A 19,643-nucleotide genomic window follows, 5' to 3' on the forward strand; every position below is an offset into this window, starting at 1 on the left:
TGACCTGTGCCAGAGCCAGTTCCAAGTACAGAAAAGGCCCACAGTCAAACGCAGCTCTATCAGGCGAGCACCACAGAAACAAACACTAACATCTAAAAGTTTTGAGGTTTTGAATCAGTGTACTTCAGAATACTTCAGAATATAGGAACTGAAATGATCTGACCACCTCACGTTTGTATTCCTGGCAGTTGGAATGTCCATCTTCCTTGGGTCCTGCAGTTCCTCCTAAAACTTCAGCACATCACCCAAACAGCTCTCCATCTGTCCTTTGGTGTAACCGCTGACACCCTGACCCTGTTGCCTGGAGAGCCCAGGCAGTAGGTAGGTGTGTTGTGCTCTCCGGCGGTGCCTGCCGAGGGGTCTGGATCTGAAGGAGAGCCATTCTGTGAGCTCTCTGTGAGCACAGTGACCCTCCTGACCTGGGAGCAGTGGTGGTGGCTGGGTCCAAGGCCGGGGTCATCCACACCAGGGTTCCGTGGTTGCCGTGGTTCCTTGGAGTTCAGAGGTGTTGATCGTCTTTGATGGTTGAAGGTGTTGGCTGTTCGCGATGTTTTGTTCAAAAGGTCCTGCGGATTCTAGAGGTGTTGATCTGGGTCGAGGGTCCCGTGGTTTTTCCCCCTTTCGACCTCCTGGCGAGATGCTGCTTCCTATTGTCATCGTGACGAGGTGCTGAATGGGGCTGCTGTCTCTCATCTGTTCTCCAAATACCTGAAACTGGCAAGAGGTCTATGAAAGAAACAGGTCTAAGCAACAGGCTTCCTATGATTCTGTAACGAAATCTCAGAAAAATATAATACTGGGCAACATCTCCAGGGGTCATCCACACCAGGGTTCCCAAACATTTATGCGCACAACAGCCTAATAACCCAGATGGAAGACATAATTCTGGTACATTATAGCTTCCTTCCTTCCTGGGAACTACTTTATGCATTTTCCTGTGGTGGATGCTGTCTAATTATGCGGTTTGCACCGCTCGTTTACAATTTCAGATAAGTGGGCTGACTTCAGAGACCTAATAAAGACAGGTTTCTCTTTTATGAAATCAAGATACGGATACAAACAGATTTGTACTGGTTTTGTATCATGTGGTGCCATGCGATGCTGAGCCAGAATGCCACTTGTCAGATGACCAATGGTAGATGTCTGCCCTGGCATCTTAATATCATATGAATGTGTAAGGTGATGAAGTGTTCTTAAAACTACCATGTGACTGTTAATCACAGCTGATTATGCTTAATATGTTATGACATGGGCCTTTCTCCCCTGACTTATACCACGTGTCAGTATGGTATCCAAGAACACAGAAACTGGAACTGAGAGCTATGTGATCAAAGAGATAATTAATGTTATCCATTTAGTACATTTAGTGGCAAAATCACCAAACCTTGTGTTTGGTCCCACAAAATGAGACTGACATTTGGTATTGTTTTACTGGTGTTTGGGCAATGGTATTGGTATTGGTATTGTGTTGAAATATATCAGGTATGTTTGGTATTCTCATTTTAAGAAGAGAGATAATCTAAATATCTGTCATCAAGTAAAACCTCAGAAATCACAAAGAAGACACAAAAACATACACAGTATTCCAAAATGTATACAGTTAAACAGGATATCACACCTGTGGGTTTGCATACTGTTTAAACAGCATTGCCATCTAGTGACAGAAAATTATAGTGACAAGACAACAAAGCACTTCAGTCACGTTAGTGAAGTCAAGCACATTTAGCAGAAGGGCTTTCCAGTTGTAGCTGATGGATTATAAATACAATTATGGATGTAACAACCCGGCTCTTAGGCACGTTACAAAGGAAGCAGGGAACACCGCAAAGTTTCTTAATTCTAAGGTTTTATTTAACAAAGATTGGGTCACAGTATCAAGGCTACAGACAGTGTGTTCCCTGGCTTCCGAATTCAGGAATGCAGGGTTTTCATTGGACACGGACACGCCTCCCAGGTGGTTGATTATGGGCAAATCAGCACCTGGGAGACAGGGTGAAAAACAGCCACACATGCACGCACTCAAAACACTTGAAATCACACACATACGCATTCATGCACACGCATAGACACAGACAAAATAGGAAGAGCTGACGGGCCCAAAAGGGGCCGTCACAATGGAGTACAAGCTAAAAGCAAGACTAGGACAAAACACATAATAGAAAAAATAAAAGCACAATAACTGAAAGAAATAAAAATGTTCCAGGTAAAATGGATGAGTAAACTAAGGTCAAATGGATAAATAAACTAAGGTCAAATGGATGAATAAACTAAGGTCAAATGGATGAGTGAACTGAGGTCAAATGGATAAATAAACTAAGGTCAAATGGATTAATAAACTAAGGTCAAATGGATAAATAAACTAAGGTCAAATGGATGAATAAACTAAGGTCAAATGGATGAGTGAACTGAGGTCAAATGGATAAATAAACTAAGGTCAAATGGATAAATAAACTAAGGTCAAATGGATTAATAAACTAAGGTCAAATGGATAAATAAACTAAGGTCAAATGGATTAATAAACTGAGGTCAAATGGATTAATAAACTAAGGTCAAATGGATAAATAAACTAAGGTCAAATGGATTAATAAACTAAGGTCAAATGGATAAATAAACTAAGGTCAAATGGATAAATAAACTAAGGTCAAATGGATGAATAAACTGAGGTCAAATGGATGAGTAAACAAAGGGATGAATAAAAGGGATAATGCATGAAAGGCAAGACTGAAATGGAAAACCCAAAATCAAAGTAGTGAAATCAGATAAACTATTGAGCAACATCAGACTAAAAGTGAGAGACAAAAGGTGGGTCTTTAAATGTGATTTAAAATAGTCAACGGGGGGGACAGTTGACAGACAGTGTGGGACAGGAGACTGTTCCTGAGCTTGGGGGCAGCACCCGTGAGTGGGGGACTGAGAGGAGTTGTTGTTTTGGGCGACCTAAGTGGCGGCAGAATATGGAATTAGCATTGATGCTGTGGAACTAATCCATTGACGTCTTTAAAAACAAATGACATTACCTTGGACACCAATGAATGTAGGGGAGGAAAAAAATCGGTTCTGAGATTTCAGGTGAAGCTCCATATTTAATGTGAAGGGTTATATTGCTACCGCTCATAATGTGACTACCACTCTATGTAAGAGAGTTTTCTGGTAAGATTGTCACTGTGACCAATCAGGAATGCTGTTGCCTTTAAAATGTGTTTTAGGTGTCAGTCATGCTGGGGACGGTGGGAGATGTGTCCACCACTTTTTGCGATCAGCTATTACGTGACAACTGAAAATAAAATCTTACTACAATGAATAGCTCCTCAACACACTTAATCACCAATTTATAGATGACAACTGAACGGATACATGAAAATGAGAGTTAAGTGAAGCACATTTATTTGGGGTGGTGGAGGGGGAGCTAGACACTACTTTTAGGGGGATTAAAGCCCCCACAAAATAGGCACAGATCAGTGATTTAAAGTACAGTACAGGTAGTACAGTAGTATAGTAGAGGCAGTATAGAACAGTGATTTCAGCTAAAGATTTCCATCACATGCCACGTGTGATCCAGTATGTCCCAGATTTTTTGCCAGAACTTGAAACCAGACAATGACGGAGGGCAAACTGATACATGGGGTTAAACGATTCTTTCCCAAAAAACACTTACAATAAGTATGTTCATCTGATTCAGCCAGAGGCTTTTGGCTTGATCCTACTGGCAGACCAGCAACACAGACATCCACCCCAACTGGCACTTGGCACCAGATCGGGAACATTATTAATATGGTCCAGGAGGTTATGCCAACCTCCTGTGATGGAAACTGATGCCTTCAGCTTGAAAGAGACCTCTGACAGCAGGCAAGGCAAAACAAAACATATTACACCATGTTGTATCACCTCCTCTGAGGAAATGTGAAAAGTGAGTTAATGAGTGCTCATGAGAAAAACGCCACATCCTATTGCGTCTGGTCAAAACTCACTCACTCCCCCACCAGCTATTTAATCTAGAACTGCAGATGGACTGCTGTCATCACACCATGCTGGCATGTGGGTTATTGTGGTCATTATTGCATTTGTACTAATTTTAGTCTCTTCCCATCTGTCACTTTCAAGCCCATAGGTTTATGAGGAAACAGTACATAAAAAAGTGGGGTCTAGTGACAGAAAATCATACTGACAGGACAACAGGGCATTTTAGTCACATTAGTCAAGTCACTTTTATTTCTAGCACATTAAAAAACAACAGGAGTTGAGCCAAAGTCCTTTCCAGAAGTATGCATGAGTAAAAAGAATGCGTGGTAGGCTTCACGCTAAAAGCAGGACTAGGAGTAAACACATAAGAAAAACAAAAGCACAAGAACAGAAAGAAATACCAGATAGAAAACAAAAACATGACAAGTGAGGCAATTTCATAAAAAGAAAATTAGGTCAAATAGATGAGCAAAAATGAATATTGGAAAAATATAAAACACATTAAATGAATAGAATGACAAAAGGAAACACAGAGTTGTAAAGTAAATAAAATACAAATTTAGGAGAAAAAATAAAACCATCAAAAGATTAAAATGCAGTAAGAATAAAAGGCCCCCAACAGAATAAAAGGCGTGGGCTAGGGGGACTGAGAGGAGTTGTTGTTTTGGACGACCTAAGTGACCTGGCAGCAGAATATGGAATTAGCAGATCAGTGATGCTTTGGAACTAATCCATTGAGGGCTTTAAAAACAAATTACATTACCTTGGACACCAACGAATGTAGGGAAGAAAGGAATCAGGTTAAGGTTTAAAAAAAAAAAATCGGTGCTCTTAAAATCATGCGATAATTCCTTCTTTAAAGTAGCCATGCCACAGTAGAATATGATTAGAATAAACTTTAAAATAGAATGGTTCGAAATACAATTTGATCTAAGAGCTTTTACTTTCCTTCTTGCTCCAAGTCAGACCAGTAGATATAGTGTAGAAATGAGACTGACACAGACATGTGCATGAACTGGTTTACAGGCACGGGTTTAAGAGGGGATGGAATAAAGCCTTTTGCCATGCAAAAACAGGTTGTGAAACAGATGAAGGTCTGATTAAGGTGATGTAAAGGGCCTCGGACATGGACACATGGACAGTGATGTGCTTTCAGTCACACTGCAGCAAACTATTCTGTCACTAAACAATGATAAAGATAGATTTAGAAAGAAAGAAAGAAAGAAAGAAAGCTAACCACTGCAGAGTAATGAGTTATACACATACACTGGGGCATTTTTAGATTATGTGGTTTGTGATTTTTACACTCAAGATAGCCATTAATTATGTGTATGAATATTATAGTACAAAACACCATCACCATGGATCACCAACACAATAACAATAAAATATTGTGACATTCAGTGCATGCACGTGAAAGAATATGAATATCAAACTTAATATTGAATTGCCTATTAGTAAATAAGTAATGAGAATGCGCTTTTGGATGTTAAGTCCTTCAAGGGTGACTCATCTACAAGACAGTCGCTCCACCGCCAGTGGCCACATCTTGAGGTCAGATTATTGGACACAGAGCGCCGAATATAAAGGGGTGTCAGTGAGCCGATAGACATCGTGTTGGCAAAGGGAGACACAACAATCCCCTCTCCATGTCACTGTGCAAACACTTCTCCCTTCTCCCGCTAACACGCTGAAGCAGCTATGTTAGTTCACATTTGGAGTTTAAATTTGAGCATTTTGGAGAGTTTCAGTGTAAACCAAAGCTATAATGATAGCACTGAGGATCCTCTTTTCCCACATCGTCTGAGTAGGACCGGCCACACCGTAGTAGCAATTTTCCTCGGAATTATCCTGTTTTTCGGATTCTTTAACAATCTTCTCGTTCTGTTGGTATTCGCAAAGTTTCGTTGTCTCTGGACACCCATCAACCTCATCCTGCTGAACATCAGCGTCAGTGACATACTTGTGTGCATTTTTGGCACGCCATTCAGTTTTGCTGCGAATGTCTACGGGAGGTGGCTCATCGGGGACCTAGGTTGCCAGTGGTATGGTTTCGCCAATTCGCTTTTCGGTGAGTTTAGTTTTCAGTTTAACAGTGAGGAGATTTGCCTTGTGTATACACATAACTTTTAGTAAGTTTTTTCAAGATTTTGACTGGTCAATTGATGCGTTTTGACAGAAACACAAGTAACAGGTGGTTGTGATCGGTGATTTCCGATTAAGATGATGGCATTTTGATAACAAAATGCTGTTAACACTACATCTTACAGGAAAAAACCCTTATCCACACTAGTTTCGTTTTTAACTATGCATGGTTGTTGCTGTTACTTTAACGTTACCCCTTCAAAAAGGCATGCTTCAATTGTCATCGGCCAGTGTTAAAACTGTCCCCAACACTGGGACCGTTGTAACAAAGGCACACTGCATTTATATGAAAATTACAAAAAAAGTTAGGCACATGCATGTGCTTGAAGTAGGAATATAGAGACGAAAGAAGTATGTTGCATACATGTTAAAATGAAAGGTGAAACGATTTCTTGCAACAAGACAAAATGCAAAAAATTACAACTGTAACTGCACTTGGATTACAGTGGATTATACAGGCGAGACTAACCTAATAATAACCAACAAACTTCAAGAAAAGCCTTTACATAGGGAATTTCAGTTTGCGTTTATGTGCGAGCACACCCCTGTGTGTGTGTGTGTGTGTGTGTATATGTGTGTGTGTGTGTGTGTGTGTAAGAGATGGAGCGAGAGAGAGAGAGCGCAAATGCAAGTCATGTTTATAATTATGGGGAAGCCTACTTCCAGGCACTCACTGCCACTGTTGAATTAACCTCTGACCTTGTGTGTTGGCACCAACGTGCTTTGAGGTAACCCCAGGACACCAACAACCTGTAGATCATCTGAAAGTGGTGTGACATTTCAATGATTTTGAATAACTTTAACTAGACTATTTCACATCTCAGTCACTTTTAAAATAAGGGGGCCAAATATCTAAGTGTTTTTTATTTGCTATGACGAGGCACAAACCCAGTATCTCGCCTCCCAATGTTCTGACATTTCAGAGTGTGGGTCTCATTTAAAGGCAGTGATTGCAACATGGGGAGCGGTTGAAAAGGAGCTGCTGGTGCCGACAGGGGCCATCTGTCCTTCTTTGTCTGAAGCCATTTTAATTGAATGGTGTATTCACCACATAACCTGCCGATACTTCTGACTGGTGAGAACAATTTTTTCGAGACATATTTGCCTTTCAGCTCCTCTCCTGGTGCCGACAGGGGCCACGGGGGCCACGGGGGCCACGGCTGCGCACATAGTGCAGTCTGGGCTGGCAACGATCCGTGGGGGAGCCAGGTGGGAGTCCCTGAACATCATCGTTATGCCATCAGTCCATTTTCCTGTCAGTCAAGCATGTAGGAGTTGGGCTGTGATTGCAGGAAAATACAGCTACCTTTGTCTGCAGCCAAGGTGAATCAGGGCAAAATTGATTGCGATACAGATCAGTCCTTCTTTGTCTGAAGCCATTTTAATTGAATGGTGTATTTAATTCACCACATAACCTGCTGTAAACTTCTGACTCGTGAGAACTATTTTTTCGAGACATATTTGTCTTTCATCTCCTCTCCTGACAAAGAAAATCTCAATATAAACTCCTAAAAAAAGTTCGGAAACGTTATTTCGGTCGATTATTCCTCCCCTTTAATAATACCAATTGGTATTGTATTTTATATCGTTGGAAAGCCTGATTAGTCACCTTTACAACGAGGTACAACTTGTAAGGATCGTGCATTCGTGGAATGAGCAACACAACTAACCGTGTAGGTAGCGGCCCCAAAAAATGTGCCAAAATCCCCAATTCTTCTGTTGGTATTCACTCTTGTTTTGAGTTGCTTGGTGGATTGGATAATTGCACTCTCTCACAGTAATAAGGAAAAAACAACACATATTGGCCATTTTTACACTTTATTAATTTTTCCCTGTCAGGGACCTCAGTAGCGTGTGGAAGATCCATACGCAGCCACAACGGCTTGGCACCTCTTCCTCATGCTGATCTCCAGCTCACACACTGCTGTGGGATGGCATCCCATTCCTCAACCAGGATTTGTCGCAAATCAGCAAACATGGTTTATATGAGTTCAAGGTTTCCATGGCCACGGCACCTACACCTTATTGACATGTCGTATCCTATTCAGAGCCTCTGCATTGGTTGTGGATGCTGATATATCCAGACCCAGGGGCTGGTTGTGGATGCTGATATATCCAGACCCAGGGTTTGGTTGTGGATGCTGATATATCCAGACCCAGGGACGTTTCACTAAATTGTGGAAACGCAATCATGCTATTACACACTGTTTTGCAAGTCGTGGTGGACACAACAACATGACACAAGTCATCATCAATTTTTTTTTTTAAATGTTGTGATTGCTCTTTGGTGACCTGAATGACCTTCAGAAGATTACACAGGATCCCCCACAGATCCTCTCCTCTCCTGTGTTCAATTATGTTATATATGCCAAGGCCGAGTTGTGCAAAGTGCAAAGTGTGATTGCTTTTTTTCACATCTCCTTAGAGTTGTGCAAAGCTCATGTTTTAACCACTCTAAACATCTCCTTGGGGTTGTGCTCCCCTCTCTCTTCACGTCCCCCAGGCATCGTGTCCCTGGTGTCCATGTCCATCTTGTCTTACGAGCGCTACACGACATTGCTGTGCCCCACCAAGGCTGACCTGTCGGACTTCCGTAAAGCCTGGCTGTGGGTGGCTGGCTCCTGGCTGTACTCACTGATGTGGACGCTGCCTCCCCTCCTCGGCTGGAGCCACTACGGGCCGGAGGGGCCGGGCACCTCCTGCTCCGTGGAGTGGCGTCGGCGCTCGGTGGGCGGCATGTCGTACGTGGTGTGCCTCTTCGTCTTCTGCCTGGCGCTGCCCCTGCTGCTCATGCTGCTGTGCTACATCAGGATCCTTCAGTTCATCAGGGAGGTGAGTGTGGACGGCTGTGGTCGTGTTCGCTCTCCGCTGGGGTCAGTCTGGCTTCACGCCACTCCCTGGAGAGCCTCGTCACCTGCTGCACATTCATGTTGGAGCAGTGATGCTCATCAACACTCAACATCATATCACTATGCATGAAATATATATTTTTTTTTACTTTAGGCCTGAATGGGTGATATGTGAAAGTTTTGATTGATTGATTGATTGATTGATTTATTTATTTATTTAATACTTTTTTTTATGTAAAAACACATTGAGGAATAAGACCCTCATCTAAGTTAGTCATACTATGGTTAAGTCTTAACCATAGTATTTTATTGAATCTTCAAAATGGTTGTTCCTGTATTATTTTATATATATATATGCATATTTATTTTATTTTTATTTATTTATTTTTTCAATGTATTAACTCTTCATTGTACCCCGTTACAATCACTACAGGAGAAGCCAGTTGTACATGAGATGAGATTCAAGAATTCCCTTAATGAAATAAATGAGCACAACCTTAAAGATTTTTGGACCTCATTCCAAATGTAGGGTGCCTTATAACAGAAAGGTGTCTTACCCAGTTTAGTGTTAACATGTGGCAGATATAATGAAAGCCAGCTCTGGGAGCGGGTATTGAGGGTATTACAATTCCAGCTGATGAGAGAGGAGAGATATAGTGGAAGTAGCCCAATGATCGTTTTGTAAATAAAGATCTTCCAATGACCATCCCTGTTTTCAGACAGGGCTGGCCAGCCAACCAAAGTACAGGCTACTGATCAATTTTATTTAATCTTACTCAATTCCTGACAGACAGTCAGGATGTGTAGGTTGTGTTGGACAGGAGGGTCTGGGTCAGAGTTGACCTTTCTTATGCACAACAAAAACAAAAACAACAACAAAAACATCTCATATACACTCTGACTTCTAAGAAAAGCCCTCCTTTTGCCCACATAAACAGGCTTTAAAAAGCTCCTTTTTGCAAAGGCCTTCAGGCTACAGCTGATTAGCTCTAATCCTGAAGTGCACAATTGGCAAGCTCCTCGCGGTGCAAACAGATTACAGAGACGTTCACTTTGATATTGATCCTCGGCTGTAGTGAGTGCAGACCATGAAAATGTGATACTGAGAGGGAAACATTAACCTTGAGCCACACTACTCGAGTAGTAGTCGTTGCAATGTGTTGTGCCTCAGTAATAGTAATGTGCAGGTTCTATTTATGCCTCTATACATCTCCATCATCTTTGCCTTCCCCCTTTCTTGTGTCATCCAGGAAATGAATGTAAACCACCACTAAATCACCTGTCACTGTGCTAGACAGGCTCCAGTTAGCGTCTCATCTCATATCAGAAGCTGGGTGGCTTTACAAAGACTGTAAGAAATCCCTGCCTCGAGATCTATTTTTATGCGCCACTATTGATTTGCTCCCTCGAGGAATAGCGGGACACAACTCTCGGGGAGTCGAGACGGGCACGGTTCAGGAGGTCACCAAACCTGCCTGTGTGAGTCATTCATGCTCGCAGGGGATTACATAAGCAGCTGAGCCTAGTGCAAGGATATGTAATTAGGGTTTCCGAGGGCTGGCGGAGAGCGCATCACTAACACCATTCCACATATGAATCAGCCCGCAGGAGTATTTTTAGTGTCTGGAGCCGGCCCCCGGTTACTGTTGGCGATCACCCGTTACGTAACCAGCTCATTTTCTCCAGCGTTTGCTGTGGACGGCAGCGAGGGAGCCGTTGCTTGGCAGATGAATGGAGAGAGAATGGATGGAAAGCCGTTTCAGTGATCTTTCAGATGGCACTCTGACTTACTGAATATCAGAGTTAGAGCCCCCAATACAATCTTGGATATGACTAGAATAGTGGAAATGAAATGAAAATGGCTTATTCTCAATCAGAGGTGTTATAGTGTCATAGTCACCATAGTCACACAGTAAGAGTTCTATTGCTATTCTATCCAGTGTTAGAGGAGCCTGAAATAAATTCCATTCGGTAGAGATAGATATATTGCAATTTATGAGTTGGCTTATGTTATATAAACTTCCCAATATGAACTTCCCAATGACAGCATAAATAGTAAAAGAGTGAAAAACAGTAACTAGTAAAATAGTGAAAAACAGTAAATAGTAAAACAGTAGTTATGTGGTCAGTCCGTGCACAGAGTGATATGTAGGTTCTGACTTCGCTCCTAAAGGTTTTTATTACACGGGTGAGAGAGTGTCAGTTAATGCTGTGACCATGGAAACGTCCTGAATGTCTCTCTAACCAGGGCTTATGGAGTGTGTAAAAGGCGGGAGTGATGACAGGGGGTGCTGCAGACAGGATCACCATACCGGTCATTACACACAACTGGAGGTGTAAATGTTTGTCCTTAAAATTGACGTCAGGGGATTGTGTGGCGTTGTCTTTGAGGAGCCCAGGGGAGCGTGAAACCAGCGCTCAGAGATCAGATGCATGCCTGGGCCTCGGATGACGTGCTGGCCCAGAGGCACAGAGCGCTAACTCAGTCTACCCACAGCTTAGACACGATCCGTTATCCTGAGGATGTTGTCTGGAGGGATTCAAATGAATCCTCAGGCTCTGGGATTATTATTCCCAAACTACTGTATCAGCTTGTATCAAGTTGTATCAAAATGAAATGGCAGTTCTTCGCTCCTAAAGGATTTTCATTACACGGGTGAGAGAGTGTCAGTTAATGTTGTGACCATGGAAACGTCCTGAATGTCTCTCTGCCACACTACACACAAAGCCTGGACGTGAACACACATACAGTACATCCCACCTGCGCTAGCCTAGATGACGCGTGTGGACTGTGCATCTAAAGCCAATAGCCAAGGCGAAGCTCCCAGGGCTCACTCTGAAGCTTGACACAAGCCATGGCACAAAACATGACACATGACTATTTGTCTTTTTGTCTGCGACTGGGAAGAAATTGATGAAGATCCCTATAAGGTGACGGATTACACAGCCACTGCTTTGGAAGTGCAACCTCTGGCTAATCAGTTGTCTGGCCAGACGTGTTATTTGATTGGCTGAGATGAAATTGGCTGAGTTGAAACAAGCCATTTCACTTGCATTGCCTTGATGCTTTGAAATAAATGTGGACTCTTGCATCCCCTGCATGTCATGTTTCTTTGCTTGCCTTTCTCAGATGAGTCGGGTGAAGTACAAAGCGGCTCAACGGCGGCAAAACCACATTCTGCGGATGGTCATCATCATGGTGTCCTGCTATCTGCTGTGCTGGATGCCCTACGGCCTCATGGCCCTGGTGGCCACCTTCGGAGAGACGGGTCTGGTCACGTCTGTGATGAGCGTGGTGCCTGCTGTCCTGGCCAAGAGCAGCACCGTCTTAAACCCCATCATCTATGTGCTCTTCAATGACCAGGTTGGCCCGCCTTTCCATTCAGCCATTCAGATCAGTCCTTGCTAGAGTTATTATCAGTGCTGCCTTTGGACAGGATGCATGCTCTTCATAAGTACTCTAATAGTATTATAGTAGTGCTCTAGTACAGTTTATAAAAGGAATACTAGTGTATAACATATATAACATAATACAAATAATGTCTAATATAGTAACAATGGTGCTCTAATAATATCATAGTACTCTAATAGCCTGTGTTTATTACGCAGTTTTTTCATAGTTGTATTTTTTGAAAGCACTTCCATGTTCACAAATTATTTCTGAAATCCCTTGGTTTGGACATAAGAGCTTGTCCAGCATCTCATTCAGAAGAAGCATATCATTAGCATATCATTAGCAACCCTGAAATGTATTTAATCAGGAAAAAAAACTATTAAAGGATGACCTGTTGGGGGAGCACTGTGGCGCAAGCAGTAACCCCGACCACATTTGGGCTTGACGCCCATGGAGGACACGGGCTCGAATCCGGCCCGAAGTCATTTCTCCTGTCCACTCCCCACCTCTTCTCCCTCTCATTTCCGGTCCCACTCTTCACTGCACTATTGATTTAAGGCAACAAAAAAAAAGCCCCAAAAAAAAAAAATCTTAAAAAAAAAGATGACCTGTTGAGAAGCTGGGTGGATGACTAAAGGTGCCTATCAACCTCCCACTCTCTACATGATGAATATACATGATGCATGTGGTGGGTGATGGCCTTACTTCTTTGACTGCTCTACATGTCAGCCCCCCTGTACACATCTCCATCACTATGGACACGCTCCAGAAATAGCCAGTGTTAATCAAGGCCCGGCAAGCTGGATGGAGCCCAGGGCTTTGTGAATGAGACTAGCGCTGCATGGTGTCTTGTCTGATGGAGCTGCCATTCATTACCATTGTGCTGTGACACGGCAGCATAACCTGCCGTTGCAAATGAGGCATCCCTGCATAGAAGGATGATCAGAAGACACTAAGATGAATAGAAATGGTGATGGTGCTGAGAATTGATAGTAGACGTCTACTGTCAGGCAGCTGGGTTCATTTGAGGCGAGCGTAATAAATGTGTTATGAAAATTCCTGCTGCCTGATCTAAATTATGTGTTTAGTTTGAGGGCCATGGACTTTTTAGTTTATTTTATTTTCCCATTAGATTTGAAACCCAAGTTCAGAGATTAAACTCTGGCTTAGAGCAAATACAGTGCAGTGTATACTGGAAGAACACAGTCACTATGTTGCCTTGAGTGATTCTTGAAGAACGTCTTTGACAAATGCAAATGTGTTCATCTTTAAAATGCTCAGAGAAAATAGAACATCTCCCAAATGAATCTTTGGCTCACATTGGACTATTAGTTATTTGTAACTGTGGCATGTTTACATTTTGTATTTTATACTGATGTTCATTAATATGTTCTGTCCCTATCAAATAAACAAATAATAAATAATTAACTAATTAATGAAAACCGTTCAGAGCTAAGAAGGATCCTTCAGAGTGTTAAAAGTAAAAGAGGTTGCCCTACTAATAAGACCTTAAGACCCCTTCAACAAAACCTTGATTAGATCCTAGTGATCCCCGTGTTCTTCTCAGTTCTACAGGTGCTTTGTGGCCTTTGTGAAGTATGGTGCTGTCCAGAGGCCGCAGTTCCAGATGCAGCGACCCCTGGATGCCGTAGTCTTTGTGTCACGAGTTGGGACCTCCGGGTCTCTAGAGGCTGCCAATTAGAGGCTTGTGGTGTGGTTATGTGTGTACATGTGCTTCCTGTGTTTGTTATGCTTGTACATGTGCTTTTGTGGACTTCCTGTGTCTGTTTTCCTTTCATTGTTTCCACCTGTCTGTTTGTTAGTTAGATGATCGCATGACCAATTAAGTGTTGTATTTATACCCGGTTGTTGTTTGTGTTCTTCTCGGTGACTTACTCGTTTGTGTTCTGGTCAGTACTGATTTCTAGCTTGCATGTTTCATGTCTTAAGTCTCTCAAGTCTCTCAAGTCTCTCAAGTCTCTCAAGGCTCTCAGGTCTATCAAGTTTGCTAGTTCCAGTTTTATAGTGAAGTCCGGAAGTCGCAGTCCTAGATGCTGCCAGCCCGGAGGCCGCCAGCCCGGATGCCGCAGTTCCGGAGGCCAACAGCCCAGACCCAGACCCCGCAGCCACCGCTGCCGACCCAGACCCCGCAGACCCCGCAGCCTCCTCTTGGCATGCCCATGCTTGGCCGCCCGCCTGTCCAGCCACCTGATACTCTGCCCTTGTTCGGCCGTCCAACTGGCCAGTCGCCTGGCCCTTGGCTCCTGTCTGGCTATCTGCCCGCCTTCCTTGCCCTGGACCCCCTCCACCCACCCTATGTGGACTTTTGGATTGCCTTTGGGCCGTCTGGGTTCCGGCTCTTAAAGAGGGGGTACTGTCACGAGTTGGGACCTCCGGGCCTCTAGATGCCGCCAACTAGAAAGGCTTGTGGTGTGGTTATGTGTGTACATGTGCTTCCTGTGTTTGTTATGTTTGTACATGTGCTTTTGTGGACTTCCTGTGTCTGTTTTCCTTTCATTGTTTCCACCTGTCTGTTTGTTAGTTAGATGATCGCATGACCAATTAAGTGTTGTATTTATACCCGGTTGTTGTTTGTGTTCTTCTCGGTGACTTACTCGTTTGTGTTCTGGTCAGTACTGATTTCTAGCTTGCATGTTTCATGTCTTAAGTCTCTCAAGGCTCTCAGGTCTATCAAGTTTGCTAGTTCCAGTTTTATAGTCTAGTCACAGGCTAAGGATGTAAATTAGCATTCTTGTTAACTGTGGCATGTTTACATTTTGTATTTTATACTGATGTTCATTAATATGTTCTGTCCCTATCAAATAAACAAATAATGAGTAATAAACGAATTAATGAAACCCGTTCAGAGCTAAGAAGGATCCTTCAGAGTGTTAAAAGTAAAAGATGTTGCCCTACTAATAAGACCTTAAGACCCCTTCAACAAAACCTCGATTAGAATGCTGTTGGCAGAACTTGTAAGGATTCACAAAAATTCCTTTTTGTGTTTTGGATTTCCCCTGTTTTGAATAAGTGATTAAAAGACAACAATTCCTGCAAGCATCCTGCACTTGGGTCCTACTTCCTTCATTAGCTCAGTGAGCTCTCTGGACCAGAGAACCAGCGGCCAGGGTTCCTTTCCCGAGCCCGGCCCTGACACTTTGTGAAGTGTGGTGCTGAGATCCCCATGTTTCTCACAGTTCTACAGGTGCTTTGTGGCCTTTGATAGGTGAAAATTCACCCTAGTTAACTCAGTCCTCCGGAGCTGCATATAAGTACATTTATTAGACAAACAACAATTGCAATCGGGCTCACTCCCAGCACAAGGCTGAAAGTAAAGCAATGATAAACATATCGCACAAGGTTTATATAGACAGAAGTTTAGCATTCAGTAGGGATAACCATGTGGTGGATCTCTGACGTCCGAGGCAAGGATGGAAGTTTTGCCAGGTAGGAAGAAGCTTATCACCTCTGGTCTAAACATGCTCTTGTAGATATGCAGACTAAGTGGCACCTAATATTCTAAGTTACACACACGCAGAAACACAGAAAAGCCATGTTCCTGCTTACAAAAGTACATGATTTATATGAGGTCATTAATAATACAAGGCACTTGATTATTATATTCTTAAGTCATTAACAGTGTTTGGAAAATATCTCCATCAGTCGCTCCTTTTATCCGTTTCAATGGATAATTCAAAATTACAATCACAATCACAATCAAAATCATCTTTCTTAATTCGTCAAGTATCAATTTCAATGGATAACCTCAAAATCATCACTCTGAGCTTCATCACATGGATTTTCGGAACAGAGATCATTACTGAGCATCACTCCATATCATCATAAGTCAATCATTTAAAATGTCATCATATTTCTCATCACACATTTGTATACTTTGCATTTGTAGGCCAACATAGTGGGTGTCGACTGTGTGTGTGTATCATCAGCTCGCCTAGACTTCAGATAACATTCAAACAAGGCCTCTTTGCTGTTTCCTTGAAGGCCTTCTGCAGAACACATCGGCTGTTGAATATTACTGGGCAGAACAATGTGAACAGTCTCTTTATGTAGGCCCCATCGCGGATATTTGACCAAGACCGGTGTCTGTTGTGATCAATATGCTAAGTCCCAAAATGTAGAGTAGTGCAGTTATTATGAAAAGTCCCACACATTGTTTAATTTTTCCCTGGTAACTCCCCATGACTTCACAGAGATAGGACCGCCCCGCGCTCCCAGTATCCACTAGGCTCTTTTACCCCACTGGACAGTGTTGTTTTCTTCACCAGGTTTAAGACGAAAAATTGCCTAAGGCAAAGAATCCCCTTTGTAGCTGGACTTCTGTCACAGTGGGCCGTCCTTGGAAAACTGTAGAGGAAGACAGCTCCTATCCTCTGTCTCTTTACTCGTTTAAAATGTGTTAGATGTATCCAGGTGACTCTCTCCGCTATCTTGACTGTGGTAGATGTTGACAGTAGCACTTGGTATGGTCTGTCCTGTTTGGGCGAGTGGCAGTGTTGCTTTTTGAGGCTGTTGATTAGGACCCAATCTCCTGGCCCAACCTTGGTTTCAGCCTCACAGGTTCCTGTGAAGCAGAGAGTTCTGAGAGCATTTTGCTAATTCACATTTTTGCCATATATTCTTCAAATGTATATTCAATCTCTTTGTCTGTTTCAGCAAATGGTTTGAGTGCTGAGGCAGTGTAGGTTCTTCCATACATCATTTCAAACAGTGATAACAACTTCACTCTAGGATTCTCAATATGCTTTTAATAGTTTGGATTTAACTCAATAAAATCAATAATGAATGATTAAACATCTTTCTCATAAAATATAAATAAGAAGTATAAATACAGTGGGGAAAATAATTATTTGAACCCCTGCCGATTTCGCAAGTTTGGCCACTTGCAAAGAAATGTGTGATCTATAATTGTAATGGTAGGTGTATTTTAACAGTGAGAAATAGAATATCAACAAACAAATCCAGAAAACTGCATTTTATAACATTTATGACTTTATTTGTATTTGATGCAGAAAATAAGTATTTGAACCCCCAAGCAAACAGCAAGAATTCTGGCTCCCAATGACCAGTTATGTGCCCAAGAAGCACACAGATTAGTCCTCATTAGGCCTAACAAGGTACACCTGATCTCAACTGGTGACGTGTATAAAACAAACCTGTCCAAAGAATCTTACTTCACACCTTCAACCTCACCACCATGGGCAAGACCAAAGAGTTGACCAAGGACGTCAGAGATAAGATTGGTGACCTGCACAAGGCTGGAATGGGTTACAAAACCATCAGCAAGCAGCTTGGTGAGAAGCGGACAACTATGGGTGCGATTATTCGTAAATGGAAGCAACACCAAACAACTGTCCATCGCTCTAGGTCTGGGGCTCCATGCAAGATATCCCCTCGTGCGGTATCGGTGATCATCCGAAAGGTGCAGAATAACCCCAGTACTACACAGGGGGAGCTTGTGAATGATCTCAAGGCAGCTGGGACCACATTCACCAAGAAAACCATTGGCAACACACTACGCCGTAATGGTTTGAAGTACTGCAGAACTTGCAGGGTCCCCCTGCTCAAGGAAGCACATGTACAGGGCCGTCTGAAGTTTGCCAATGAACACTTAAATGATTCTAAGGAGGATTGGGAGACAGGATGTGGCCAGATGAGACCAAAATCAAGCTCTTTGGCATCAACTCGACTTGCCGTGTTTGGAGGGGGAAGAATGCTGAATATGACACCATCCCCACCGTCAAGCATGGAGGTGGAAACATTATGCTTTGGAGCTGCTTCTCTGCCAAGGGTACAGGACGACTCCACTGCATCGAGGGGGCTATGGATGGGGCCATGTAATGTGGAATATTGGGCTTGAACCTCATTCCCTCATTCCCTCCCATTGAAAACGCAACCTTAAGGATTTGGAGAGGATCTGCAAAGAGGAGTGGACCAAAATCCCTCCTGAGATGTGTGTAAACCTGGTGACCAACTACAAGAAAAGTCTGACGTCTGTGCTTGCCAACAAGGGTTATTCCACCAAGTACTAAGTCATGTTTTGCTAGGGGTTCAAATACTTATTTTCTGCATCAAATGCAAATTAAGTCATAAATGTTATAAAATGCAGTTTTCTGGATTTTTTTGTTGATATTCTGTTTCTCACTGTTAAAATACACCTACTATTACAATTATAGATCACACATTTCTTTGCAAGTGGCCAAACTTGCAAAATCGGCAGGGGTTCAAATACTTATTTTCCCCACTGTATATATGCTTACTATCCCCACTTATTAAGGCATGTTTTCACCATGGCTCAATATTGCAGCATATCTTTTAGTATTGTGAGATCAAATTTTTCAATTGTGTACGTGTCAGATGGTTGTTGTAGTGCGGCCTGGTTAGTGGCCTTGTCTGCTTTGTGGTTTCCCAATGAAACCGAGTTTTTTGCATGTGTTTGCGCAATCAGGGCAATCAGTTCCGCTGCCTGTGCGGAATAGTGTGGAAGTAGTAGCTGTGTGTTCAAGGTTTATTTGCTTGAACCATCAACAAAAAATAGTAAAATCAGCTTTTGGAAAAGGCATATCTCGTAGGTCAGCTCTGGCTGCCATAGTTTTTATCTGTCTCTTCTACACAATCATGTGGATTGCCATCCTCTGCCGTAAGTAAAAGTGTAGCTGGGTTAAATGTCACGCAGCGCTCAATAGGGATATGAGGCTGCGAGAGCTAAACAGTCATGCAAGATAATTGTCTGGCTGGTGACATGTAAGCATAGTATGCCACTGGTCTCAACTTTAAGTCCCCACTTATGCATTAACACAGATGTCATATAACCATTTTCCCAGTCTACAGCTTGTACGGATGGCTTGTTTTTTTTTTTTTTAAACATAGCTTTACTTTAGTGGACCACAGCTGCTAATTTTGTGGCCTTGTCTTCGCTAAAAGTCTTAACAACGCCAGGGTATGTTGTTTACAGGTCTTCTTATCTGGAGGAACAGCACTCAGCCTCCACCCAGCCTGTGTTAGTCCAATGCATCAGTCTAGGTTAATGTAGTTAGTGTGACAGGCATACATTTCTCTTTAAATCTTTTTGGGGCTAAACAGTGTATATTCTATACATAATAATATTTTGGGACACCATTTCTTTGATACACCACTGTTATTCTCAATCTATTACCTTTGTCTTATTCTTCACACTAGGGTTAGTTATGTTTCTATTTTCAGACTCTCATAGTTTGTTCTTGAGATCGCAATGCTGAGTCAACCCGAGCCCGACCAGAGGTCCCCCGTCTCACTAA

The 19,643-nt window shown here is 42.6% G+C and overlaps 1 protein-coding gene across 1 annotated transcript; it reads left to right on the plus strand.

Moving 5' to 3' along the window:
* The first annotated feature begins 5,584 nt into the window (after window positions 1–5,584).
* On the plus strand, window positions 5,585–13,817 carry tmtops3a (teleost multiple tissue opsin 3a). The gene is made up of 3 exons (XM_012840088.3): window positions 5,585–6,031; window positions 8,609–8,937; window positions 12,085–13,817. Exons 1-3 carry the CDS (start codon window positions 5,662–5,664, stop codon window positions 12,361–12,363), a joined length of 978 nt encoding a protein of 325 aa, XP_012695542.3. The 5' UTR covers window positions 5,585–5,661; the 3' UTR covers window positions 12,364–13,817.
* The last annotated feature ends 5,826 nt before the right edge of the window (window positions 13,818–19,643 follow it).

This window comes from Clupea harengus, chromosome 20 (assembly GCF_900700415.2).
Source record: "Clupea harengus chromosome 20, Ch_v2.0.2, whole genome shotgun sequence".
NCBI classification, from domain to species: Eukaryota; Metazoa; Chordata; class Actinopteri; order Clupeiformes; family Clupeidae; genus Clupea; species Clupea harengus.

Excerpts from the sequence above, each read along its gene's own strand:
- tmtops3a (XM_012840088.3), top strand. The coding sequence starts at position 5,662 with ATGTTAGTTCACATTTGGAGTTTAAATTTGAGCATTTTGGAGAGTTTC. Across the intron at positions 6,032-8,608 it reads TTTCGCCAATTCGCTTTTCG|GCATCGTGTCCCTGGTGTCC; the intron begins GTGAGTTTAGTT and ends CACGTCCCCCAG. Across the intron at positions 8,938-12,084 it reads TCCTTCAGTTCATCAGGGAG|ATGAGTCGGGTGAAGTACAA; the intron begins GTGAGTGTGGAC and ends TGCCTTTCTCAG.